Consider the following 13,278-nt stretch of genomic DNA (forward strand, 5'->3'; position numbering starts at 1 on the left):
AGAAACAAGAAAAAAAGGAGATAACAGTTAGCTAGCTGAAGAAAAAATAAATGGAGAGCAGCTAAGTCTAGCTTCAGAGAGTGCCTGCTCCTGGTAATGGCATCTATTCTGCTGGCAGCTGAGTTGGGTGGTAGGGACAGGATTGATGATGGTAATGGAGCTGGAGTTGTCCTCTCTTCAGACGTTGTTCTTGTCAATCCTCAGCTCCCTCTTTAGCCACTGGGTGACTCCTCCACTATGCTTCCTCTGCTGCCGGCACACCACACACCAGTCCAGAGTATAATGTCTTCCTCACTACGAGGGAGCCTCCTGCCGTCACCACACTGCAGTTCACTCACAGCCACTTGTGGGTGAAGAAGGCAGAATGCATCTTTTGAAAGCTAACAGTCAGCTAAGATAGCTAGCCAAGCAATCATTAAGGTTCTGTACAATAATGACACCCAAACCATACTGCAAGCCCCCCACCCCCATGTCACAAGCCTGTTTCATTTCACACAAATGTTGTAAACAGCGTAAGCAGCTACTGTATGGATGACACATGGATCAAGCCATCCCTTTAGAGCCTGGCAACTAACAGCCATTCTTCAGTACCTGCTATCTATGACTGGGTGGTGGTGGTGGTGGAAGAGAGTAGAACCTGACCAGTCTGCGTGTGGTGGCTAGTCAGGCCAGTCATGTTAATGGATGAGCAAAAGATTGTTACTGATGGACCAGAAAGGTCAATGGTGTCGATGTTGCCTGCCACAGGCCCCATGGACTGTTGACAAACTGCACCTCAAAGAAGAGAGAGGAAAGGCTTGGAGCACAGTGGACAGTGTGCTGCTGTGAAGATAGGAGGTTACAGTAGGAGAATGTGGACCAGTAGAGGCTGGTGGAGGGAGAAATCAGAGGATGGGCTCATTGTAATGGTTGGAAGGAGCCTGTCCTGTGATTTGTCCTTCCACTAGCCTCCACTAGGAGGCTACGTATTGAGGCCCAAACTCGGAAAGACCTTCGAATGGCATAGTAAAAAATAAAATCTCACAAAGATTTACCTAACTACAATACAAACGTTCCAGAGTTTGAAGAGTTGAGAGAGTTTGGCCAACTTCAGAGCTGGATGTCATGTTTCTTCCTCTAAGCATTCCAGGCCTGGATTCCACTTATAATGACAGGTCCACATTTTTAGCTTGTTTTTAAAAAATTCTGCCAATATTGCCCACCAGGCACAAACATGACTGAGGTGCAATTATGGGTTTAAGGTTGGCAGTAGAAAAGAGAAAACCTCTGTGGATCTATAGCAGCATCTACATTGGGGACTACAGCAGTAGTGTCTAGTTTTCGCAAATGTCATATCCAATTTACACAAACCATGCACCATTTGAGCACTACTATTAAACTAAGTTCCCAGTATTAAATGTTAAAATCCGCTCCAAGGCAGTGTTCCGAGGAACATGAAGGATTTTATGAAGTGATATATTGGCATCGTTATTTTCTAATCTTTTTGGAACTCTTTAGAGAGTATCTCTGGTCATACAGGGAGTTATTGTTTTGGGTTTTCTATCATGCTGCTTGACCCTGGAAAACAAGTATTTGGTCTTTCAAAATGAAGTGTAATGTTAATGACCACAGTGACAGTTGGTAGGGAGAGACCTTCCAGGTAATCCAGTGTTCCTTAAAGAAAGTACCTAAAGAACAGGTCTGACTATATTTCCTCTCCCAAATCTGATCCATACCAGCAGCAGCAGCCTGGTTTTCCCAAGTGGTCCCCCATCCACGTATCAATCAGGTCTAGTCCTTGGGAAACAGCAGGATGCTATCGCACCCATTATTGCTATAAAATAAAACCAAAGCATTCCCTGCACTAGCATCCAGGTAAACCGTCTAGAATATGATAATCTCATAATAGTAAGGAATAGAGTGGGCTCTTCCAATGGTCTCTAGTTAAGTGTTGTGAAAGTATACAAACAACTCTCAATTATACACAACCACCCTCAATTTTGTACAGGGATTTGAAGTCCGATTTTGTCCTCAGACAAGTCCTCCGGAACACTTGTTTTGTGAACTTCCCAACCACACGTCTGTACATTTCACATCACGTAGCCTACATAAACTTGGAATGAAGAAACATTAAGCAGACTGAAGCCTAGCTACTTTATAAACTTGTAACAGAACTAATGACTTGCATGTCACATTGACGCACTCTCTCCCCACATTTCTCCCCTCTCTCTCTCTCTCTCTCTCTCTCTCTCTCTCTCTCTCTCTCTCTCTCTCTTCCCCCCCCCCCCCACAGATAAACCGGAGGTGAAGATCATAGTGGAGTTTCCTGATGGGCTGCCAAGGGAGGGACAGAACATGGAGCTGTCATGCCAGGCCAAAGGCAAACCCCAGTAAGACACACCACACAACCCACACATGTAACTTTAAATTAGGATTTTGCCAAATGGCGGGAATGCAGCGAACAGAGCTCACACACAAGTGTACATCAGTAGGAGTGAGTGAATAAAATCTCTTGGGAAACCCCAACCCCCCCCCAAATGGCACATTACAACCTATTTGTTGGGATAATTGTGTTGCTCTATAACCTGTTTGTTCATATGCCTTGCGATCGTGGTATATAGGCCTAAAGGCCGAGACAATAAGAAGACACAGTGGCAGAATAAATCCAAGCACACCTTTGTTTCATCACAAAACAGGAGAACAACCTCTGTCCAGTGAAGTCCACAAAGTATATTGCATGTAACAAATAGTTACATAACCTACAGTATGGTCAAGCAAGTCACTGTTACTGACATTTTCTGACCACTAAACAACTATTGATTTAGAACCACAGAGTTACCGCAAGTCGCAATGAAAACAGGAGCTGCCTCCACTATTCCAGCACCATTTCAACTTCAACATTTCAGCATCATCAAATCACCTCTGCTTAATCTAATACAGTGACAACTAAAAGATACCAAAAACAATTTAGTCCAGTCAACGTATGCTAAATATGATGTGGCTGTCCATGGTTCTGACTTCTGTGTGTGTTCGTACGTTCGTGCAATGACCGTTTGGGACACAAACGGTCATTACATGACGCCGTCAGCCGTGCGATCCCCGCGAAGACCTTACATCATTACGAAGCCTCCTGTCCCGAGGCGCATTAATTGTGAACAATACATGTCAGATGTGTACACACACACACACCACACAGGCCCCTCCCTCCCTCTCCCCTTCAAGTTTTGCACTCAGCAGGGAGAGTAAAGGCGGATCTCACCCGTATTAATTTAATAAAGATGAAAATACAATCAATACAGTGGGCCAGAGAATTGGAAGTCATTTTCATTAGAGCTTGTGAGAGTTCTCTGAACTCATTACTAAGCCGAGATAGTGACAGGCTCTGGCCGTGTGTCCATTTGTATTCTATCTACCTTCCTCTCTTCCCCCACTGCCTCCCTCTCTCTCTCCATCCTCCTCTCCCTCTCTCTATCTCTCATGTGTCACCCCACCCCCCAGTAAATCTCTTTTTCTAGGTCATTACTCCATTTTTAGGCTGACACTGTGTGTGTATATTTAACCTCTGATTCCGGTTCCCTAAGATTCTTGCCCCGACGAGGGATTCCAATTTGCTCTCTCGAGCCGCCCGCCGCCGCAGCCATCAAATGTTTTTTCACCCCGCCACAAAGGCGAGAGTTCAACTGTTACTGAGCTCAAACTGCTCTTTTGTTTCAAGGCTTAGCCCTTTTTCTCTTTCTTCCTCCCTTTTTTCTCTCCCTCCCTCCCTTGCTCTCTCCAAACCAAGTGTTTTCAAATGGAAGGAAACAAGTTTAAACAGCAACACAAAAACAGAACAACAAGAGAGAGTCCTCGGCACCCACTCAAGGGACATAACGGCGTGTTAGCTAGCTAGCAGCCAGCCATTGAAAGTTGCGAGAGCAAAACAGAGTTAAGAGGCGCTTTGTTTTTCCCCCCTCGGTGGCTTCTGGTTCTTACATAGCTCGTCAAAGAAATGGGATCCAGATCCAGCACTTCCTGTAAGCTTCCTGCCAAGGTAGTGAGGGAACAAAGATGGCTGGGTAATGTAGTTAGCCACATCACTAGGCCAGGAACATAAAAGGCTCCCCACCTAAATAGCACACACATATACACACACAAATAGTTTGGCAATCAAAGGTGAAAGAATCTCATTGGGTGTGTTGATGTTTACCCTATCGGATGCGCCCTATCGGAGCCTTAAAAGGGGAAACAAACAAGAACTTAAAATATATATATATATATATATATACTTGGGGTGGTGATTGATTTAGCCCGCCAGGTACAAAGGAACCAATTGAATATAGTCCAAAAAAGGTAACCTATCTTTATTTGTAATTATTTGGCATAATGTGTATTCAAGATCTAGGTCTAGGGGAAACGATGTGTCTGACCAATGAAATTACTGTCCCCTCGCTCTCCTATGGAGCCAATAGAATAGTTCCAAAGGTGAAAACACAGATTATTTGATCACTGAGTGACATTGCTGTCCCCTCTCTCTCTCTGTAGTCCTCAGCAGATCAACTGGGTGAAGGTGGATGATGACCTGCCCTCACACGCCCTCATCACCGGCCCGGACCTGTACATCGAGAACCTCAACAAGACCTACAACGGCACCTACCGCTGCTTCGCTGCCAACTCAGTGGGCGAGTCGTATGACGACTACATCCTCTACGTCTACGGTACGTACCTCTCGATTCAACACGGTCTCTCTCTCTCTTTATCTTTCAATCCTCCCCCTCTCTCTCTCGGATGACTACAGAACCATTCAAGAGTTTGGACACACCTACTCATTCAAGGGTTTTTCTTTATTTTTACAGTAGAATAATAGTGAAGACATCAAAACTATGAAATAACACATATGGAATCATGTTGTAACCAAAAAAAGTGTTAAACAAATCAAAATATATTTTTTATTTGAGATTCTTCAAAGTAGCCACCCTTTGCCTTGATGACATCTTTGCATACTCTTGGCATTCACCTGGAATGCTTTACCAACAGTCTTGAAGGAGTTTGCACATATGCTGAGCACTTGTTGGCTGCTTTTACTTCACTCTGCGGTCCAACTCATCCCAAACCATCTCAATTGGGTTGAGGTCGGGTGATTGTGGAGGCCAGGTCATCTGATGCAACACTCCATCACACTCCTTCTTGGTCAAATAACCCTTACACAGCCTGGAGGTGTATTGGGTCATTGTCCTGTTGAAAAACAAATGGTAGTCCCATTAAGCGCAAACCAGATGGGATGGCGTATCGCTGCAGAATGCTGTGGTAGCCATGCTGGTTAAGCGTGCATTGAAGTCTAAATAAATCACAGACAGTGTCACCAGCAAAGCACTCCCACACCATCACACCCCGTCCTCCATGCTTCACGGTGGGAACCACACAAGCGGAGATCCTCCGTTCACCTACTCTGCATCTCACAAAGACACAGCGGTTAGAACCAAAAATCTAAAATTTGGACTCATCAGACCAAAGGACAGATTTCCACTGGTCTAATGTCCATTGCTCGTGTTTCTTGGCCCAAGCAAGTCTCTTCTTCTTATTGGTGTCCCTTAGTAGTCGTTTCTTTGCAGCAATTCGACCATGAAGGCCTGATTCACGCAGTCTGCTCTGAACAGTTGATGTTGAGATGTGTCTGTTACTTGAACTCTGAAGCATTTATTTGGGCTGCAATTTCTGAGGCTGGTAACTCTAATGAACTTATCCTCTGCAGCAGAAGTAACTCTGGGTCTTCATTTCCTGTGGTGGTCCTCATGAGAGCCAGTTTCTTCACAATGCTTGATGGTTTTTGCGACTGCACTTGAAGAAACGTTCAAAGATCTTGAAATGTTCTGCTTTGACTGACATGCATGTCTTAAAGTAATGATGGACTGTCATTTCTCTTTGCTTATTTGAGCTGTTCTTGCCATAATATGGACTTGGTCTTTTACCAAATAGGTCTATCTTCTGTATACCACCCCTACCTTGTCACAACACAACTGATTGGCTCAAACACATTAAGAAGGAAAGAAATTCCACAAATTAACTTTTAACAAGGCACACCTGTTAATTGAAATGCATTGCAGGTGACTACCTCATGAAGCTGGTTGTGAGAATGCCAAGACTGTGCAAAGCTGTCATCAAGGCAAAGGGTGGCTACTTTGAAGAATATAAAATAAGTTTAACACTTTTTTGGTTTTACTACATGATTTCATATGTGTTATTTCATAGTTTTGATGTCTTCACTATTATTCTACAATGTAGAAAATAGTAAAAATAAAGTAAAGTAGGTGTGTCCAAACTTTTGACTGGTAATGTACATACTCTGCGTGTATGGTACGTACCTTCCACCACCCTCTCTTTGTCTATCTCTCTTTCTTTTTATCCCCCCATCCCCTATCTCTCTATTCCTTCTGATATTCTATATTCATGGTACGTATCTCCCACCCACCTCTCTCTATCCATCTCTCTCTCTCTTTATCCCCCATTCCCTCTCTCTCTCTTCCCCTCTCTCTCTCCCCACAGCGTTATCTGAACACAGTTCAATACCATTGATTCGAATGACATTTCCTTCCCTGCAGGACATTACCATCTAATCTGACCATTTTCCCTCCGCAAAATGTACTCGGCTGATATAGCTTACTGAGCCTTACTAAGCCTGCGGGAGAAATTATTTGGCTGCTATTTTCAGAGGGCATTAATGGACTGAGAATAACCTTTTTAAAAAAGGTCTTGTTGCCTGACAGATGAATGCTGAATAATGGAAGAGCAGGAGGTAGTGTTAATGACGAATGTGGTAAAACAACGAGGCTCGTGAAAGACTGTGAAGCGTTTTTTTCCACCTTTTTTTTGCCCTTGTTAAATGTGTTTATGGACGGAGCCGTTTGGATTGATAGATGAAGCTAGGGAATGTGTGTCTGTATGTTAAGTGTTAGACAAAGATAGAGAGATGGGCAGTGAGTGAGTGAGTTGTATTCATAAACATTTTGTGTATGTGAACACAGTCGCTCTGCCATCACAGACAATATATGACTATCAGCGAGTCCCGGTTCCTTCTTCCACTTCTCACTGCTTGTGTTCCAAAAGCTAGCCTCAGCTCAAGGTGTAAATGCTGTGGTTGGTAATTGCACCAGGGTTTTTTCCACATCTCTCCACCAGCTTTGAACCTCCGCTCTGGGCACGTGAGAGCGCCCTCTACTTTTCCCTCCTCTCCTACTGTGAGAAACAAACAACACAGGCAACATGTGGACTGCAGAAAAGAGAAAAAGATAGCTCTCCTCCCATTAACATCAGCCTCTATGATAATAAAGCCTCTGTCTGCTCTTTGATGACTTTGGTTTCTGCACCCCCGCTCTAACATTTAGGTAGTGCCCGTAATGGCATCATATTCCCTACATAATCCACCACATTTGATCTGAGCCCTGTGGGACCAGGTCAAAAGTAGTGCACTATATTGGGAATAGGGTGCCATTAACCACGCAGCCCTACTGTAATTCAGTCATGCATCATGTCCCACATTAAACTTGGTAATGAAGGGATGTACAGGACAATGCAGGGCCCGGGCTGTCTGCGCCTAATCTTGCGCCATGTTCCTCTAACACGCACATGCAAGTGCGCGCAAAATTCACCGGAGCGGCAAGATGTTAGCGAAGCGAACTCACTGACACTGAAATATCCTCCCCTCTCTCCAGCTCTCAACTCAAAGACAGGCAGTGATGGCATCTGCGTGTAGCTGCACACATTCCCCTTCAAATTCACAGACAGACATATTCTTATTACAAACACAGCAGCCCCGACATATCGGTGATGTCAAGCGAGTCACACACTGACATACATACACACACAAACAGTGATGCACACACATGTTAATACAAATGTTGTCTGAGCCATTATGAAAATATACCTCAGGGTTCTGCTAAAATACATAATTTAAAAAATCAAACAAATCTGCAAAAGTGAGTAATGTGTGTGTGACATTCAGAGATGTTTATAGTTAAGTGTTTATTTCAGGTATTACTAGCTACACTGGTACTACATGTTTTCACTATAATGCACTTTCCTGCTGGTTAAGTCATGGCAAATTACAATAGGAAATCCATTTGAGTTATTACTGTCCCAGTATGCTCAGTGGGGGGCTCAATATCCTCTAGGTTGGAGTGGTCTGGAAATGTAATGTGTTATAGGCTTTCCCCCCCTCCATCATTTACCATTCACTTCTGAACCAATCAAAGCTCCCGTACAGTAAGTCAAGAAGCCTCCCTATCCCTCCCCATCCTGCCTCCCCTCAGTCAACAGGCAGAACAGATGTAGCACTGGCACCCATCCCTCTAATACGTTTGTTTCCTCGACTATTGTGAAACTAAGTGATGGAGAGCACCGGGAGTGCAGCTGACACTAACCTGCTTACCGGGAGAAAGAATGCATTCCCCGGTACCCATTTCTTCAAGTGGCCCGTGGAAAAAGGAAAATCGGTGGGGCCCTGCAGTCGAATGAGACCTAGCACCCAGGACTTTAACCAGTTTACAGAGCCAGCGTTAACCCAATAAACAGGACCTCCCTTCTTCACAAGCTCTGCCTTTTAGTCCTCCGTGCTCTGCGGCTTGTCGCTCTCCTCTCGGCTCCCTAAGAGTTCCACCTCCTCCTTCCAGGGGTTTCCTCCTCCCAGCCCCTGGCATCCTCCTCCCAGCCCCTGGCATCCTCCTCCCAGCCCCTGGCATCCTCCTCCCAGCCCCTGGCATCCTCCTCCCAGCCCCTGGCATCCTCCTCCCAGCCCCTGGCATCCTCCTCCCAGCCCCTGGCATCCTCCTCCCAGCCCCTGGCATCGGCGCTGAAGAACCATCGCTGCTGTTGGCGATACACTCTACAAAACTGTTCTGGAGTGGAGCTTTGTTTATCCCAACCACCAACACCCGACCTGAGTCAAGTGTCGCCAACAGTTTGTGGAAATGGAAGTTGTATTATTGTGTGGCCGGTACAGTATTAATGCCCCCTGTAAGGAGACACACAGCCAAAGCTGAAAAAATGTATTGGACCCTTTACAGTAACCTTGTTAGCCTTCATCCTACAGTTGTATCTACACGCTGGCTTGGAAAATGAAAAACATAATGAAAAACATTGTCGCAAATAAAGAGCCACCGGTTCCTATTACACACCCTAACCTAGTATAGGGGAACATATTTTGTCATCAGATGTGACTCGCAATCAGGCAGCCTAACTGGAGAAAATCTACAGGACACCAGCTGCAGGCAAACAACATGTGCAGTCCTGCCACAGCCAGACCCACTCCCATCAGCCAGCCATTATAATGAAGTCGTAAATTCTCTCCTCTTGACAACCTCCTCCAACCCCCATTCTTAACCAGGGTCTTGTGCTCGTTCATTGCTCCTGGTTAGGGCTCGAGCTGGCACTTCAATTTTACAAGGCAGCCTGAGATCAATGGTAGACTATGAGATCATGTCAGACATGGCTAGTGACTACTGTGACACTCATAACATGCAAATGTATAGAAACAGATCAAATCAAATTTTATTTGCCGCATACACATATTTAGCAGATGTTATTGCGGGTGTAGCGAAATGCTTGTGTTCCTAGCTCCAACAGTGCAGTAGTATCGAACAATACACACATCTAAAAAGTAAAAGAATGGAATTAAGAAATATATACTGTGCCTTCAGAAAGTATTCAGACCCCTTGACTTTTTCCAAATTTTGTTACGCTACAGCCTTATTCTAAAATGGGTTTAAAAAAATAAAATAAATAAAAAATCCTCAGCAATCTACACACAATACCCCATGATAACATAGCAAAACAGGTTTTCAGAATTCTTTGCACATGTATTAAAAATTAAAAACAGATACCTTATTTACATAAGTATTCAGACCCTTTGCTATGAGATTTGAAATTGAGCTCAGGTGCATCCTGTTTTCATTGATTATGCTTGAGATGTTTTTACAACTTGATTGGAGTCCACCTGTGATAAATTAAATTGACTGGGCATGATTTGGAAAGGCACACACCTGTCAAAAGTTTGGACACCCATACTCATTCAAGGGATTTTCTTTAATTTTACTATTTTTTACATTGTAGAATAATAGTGAAGACATCAAAACTATTAAATAACACATATGGAATCGTAGTAACCCAAAAAGTGTTAAACTAATCGAAATGTATTTTATATTTGAGATTCTTCAAAGTAGCCACCCTTTGCCTTGATGACAGCTTTGCACACTCTTGGCATTCTCTCAACCAGCTTCATGAGGTAGTCACCTGGAATGCATTTTAATTAACATGTGTGCCTTCTTAAACCAGCTTCACTTGGAATGCTTTTCCAACCATCTTGAAGGAGTTCCCGCATATGTTGGAGCACTTGTTGGCTACTTTTCCTTCACGCTGCGGTCCAACTCATCCCAAACCATCACAATTGGGTTGATGTCGGGTGATTGTGGAGGCCAGGTCATCTGATGCAGCACTCCATCACTCTCCTTCTTGATCAAATAACCATTACACAGCCTTGAGGTGTTTTGGATCATTGTCCTGTTGAAAAACAAATGGTAGTCCCATTAAGCGCAAACCAGATGGGATGGTGTATCGCTGCAGAATGCTGTGGTAGCCATGCTGGTTAAGCGTGCCTTGAATTCTAAATAATTCAATGACAGTGTCACCAGCAAAGCACTCCCACACCATCACACCTCGTCCTCCATGCTTCACGGTGGGAACCACACATGCGGAGATCATCCGTCCACCTACTCTGCATCTCACAAAGACACAGCGGTTAGAACCAAAAATCAAAAAATTGGACTCATCAGACCAAAGGACAGATTTCCACTGGTCTATTGTCCATTGCTCGTGTTTCTTGGCCCAAGCAAGTCTCTTCTTCTTATTGGTGTCCTTTAGTAGTGGTTTCTTTGCAGCAATTCGACCATGAAGGCCTGATTCACGCAGTCTCTTCTGAACAGTTGATGTTGAGATGTGTCTGTTACTTGAATTCTGAAGCATTTTCTGAGGCTGGGTCTTCCTTTCCTGTGGTGGTCCTCATGAGAGCCAGTTTCTTCACAATGCTTGATGGTTTTTGCGACTGCACTTGAAGAAACGTTCAAAGTTCTTGACATTTTCCGTATTAACTGACATTCATGTCTTAAAGTAATGATGGACTGTCATTTCTCTTTGCTTATTTGAGCTGTTCTTGCCATAATATGGACTTGGTCTTTTACCAAATAGGTCTATCTTCTGTATACCACCCCTACCTTGTCACAACACAACTGATTGACTCAAATGCATTAAGAATGAAAGATATTCCACAAATGAACCTTTACTGGATCAGTGTCCCAAAATCGGGACAGTTGCGGCTAAATATATGCGATATTTGACTAGAAAGGCATTGTATACAAAAGCCAACTTTCCGGGACATAGACATGTCTTACATGGTCAGAAAGCTTAAATTATTGTTAATCTAACTGCAGTCCAATTTTCCGTAGCAATTATAGCGAAAAAATAACATGCTATTGTTTGAGGATAGTGCACAACAACAAAACACTTATCAAGGCAACTGGTTTGATTCATTCACCTCTGACTGTATATAATGTACTTACATTCGGTAGTTTTGTTTGATAAAATAAATTTTTATATCCTAACACGATCCAAGTCTTTCAACTTGCAAAAAAACTATCTATGAAATTTCACTGGCTAAACCTTGTTTCACCCAGTCAAGTTCAGTTTCTGTGCAATCCTTAGTCACTCTAGAAAGCAACTAAACTTTGTTTCATCATTCTACATTACGTATTGGCTACACAACACGTCAATTAGCCCACGAAGGACAGCCATCATTATGCACCAAAGAGACAGGCGGTTTTCACTTGATTTGACAGTCTCTTTGTCCAATGACCACCTATCGTTTTGAAATATAGAAACATTTCAGATCTTCAACCAAAACCTAATATTAGATAAAAGGAACCTGAGTTTACAAATAACAAAAAATATATATACTTATTTTATTTATTTAATTAACAAAGTTAATCAATACCCAATTCCCCTGTGTGAAAAAATAATTGCTCCCTTACACTCAATAACTGGTAGTGCTAGTGATGGCCACTTCCCTCATTCAATGCCATTTTGACTACGCTAGTTCTTCCTGGTTTGGGTGCTTATCTATGCTTCTGATGTGGAAGCTCCAGAATAAGCTGCTCTCAGGAACTAAACAGGCTGCCTGTTGAGGCTAAGGTGCCCAGATTAGACTGGGTATGGTTTACAGGAATATTTGTGGTTCTGCGCCCAGATATCTAACTGATTACTTTCCCCATGTTAAAGATACACACAATCACAGCACCAGATCAGGTGTTGCTAATGTGTGCTTATACATGTAATGCTGGGAAAGGTACTTTCTTGTATACTGGAGCCTCAGATTGGAATGTGTTGCCTCTGCCCATAAAAACAACGTCCTTTCTGGGCAAAAATCAGTTTGATGTGTTCTGTGCCTATTCAATATACCTTACGATGCAACTGCAATGATGACGTAGATGTTCTTCTTTGTTTTTATGTTTTATTATCTCGCTATCAACTGTGTGCAACCGTGTTGATCTTGCCTAGCCATCTTGTCTCAAGAGGACCACAATGGAAATAAGTCCAGACTTTGTGTGTAATCCTCAATAATTGTACTAATGTGCATGTAAGGCTTTTCAAGTTTTATGTGTGCTTTTTTTTTAATGGTCAAGTTAATAAACTCAACAAAAAAAAAAACATTTAGCTGCCATAACTGCAACCAAATGTTTCCTGTAGTTGTTGATCAGACTCTCACATCGCTGTGGAGGAATTTTAGCTCACTCTTGCATGCAGAACTACTTTAACTCAGCGACATTTGTCGGTTTTCAAGCATGAACTGCTCGTTTCAAGTCCTGCCACATCTCAATTGGGATTAGGTCTGGACTTTCACTAGGCCATTCCAAAAAGTCACATTTTTTGCTTTTTAACCATTTTCATGTAGACTTGATTGTGTGTTTTGGATCATTGTCTTGCTGCATGACCCAGTTGCGCTTCATTTTCAGCTCACAGACGGATGGCCTGAGTTTTTTCTGTAGAATTCTCTGATACAGAGCAGAATTCATGTTTCCTTCTATTAAGGCAAGTCGTCCAGTTCCTGAGGCAGCAAAGCATCCCCAAACCATCACACTACCACCACCATGCTTGACTGTTGGTATGAGCTTCTTACTGTGGAATGCAGTGTTTGGTTTTCGTCAGACACATTGGGACCCATCTTGTCCAAAAAGTTGACTCAAGTTTGCCAAAAAGCACCTGGAAGCACCTGGATGA

At 43.3% G+C, this 13,278-nt stretch overlaps 1 protein-coding gene across 5 annotated transcripts in view; it reads left to right on the forward strand.

Annotated features, from left to right (window-relative positions):
- The window catches only part of LOC139537577 (cell adhesion molecule 1-like), a 526,303-nt gene that overhangs the window by 432,584 nt on the left and 80,441 nt on the right, over positions 1–13,278 (forward strand). For all 5 annotated transcript variants that reach the window (XM_071339048.1, XM_071339049.1, XM_071339050.1 and 2 more), the window contains 2 exons: positions 2,273–2,369; positions 4,504–4,676. In XM_071339048.1, coding sequence (XP_071195149.1) covers positions 2,273–2,369; positions 4,504–4,676 — 270 coding nt within the window. The remainder of the gene's footprint in view (positions 1–2,272; positions 2,370–4,503; positions 4,677–13,278) is intronic.

This window comes from Salvelinus alpinus, chromosome 13, assembly GCF_045679555.1.
Source record: "Salvelinus alpinus chromosome 13, SLU_Salpinus.1, whole genome shotgun sequence".
In the NCBI taxonomy this organism is placed as follows: domain Eukaryota; kingdom Metazoa; phylum Chordata; class Actinopteri; order Salmoniformes; family Salmonidae; genus Salvelinus; species Salvelinus alpinus.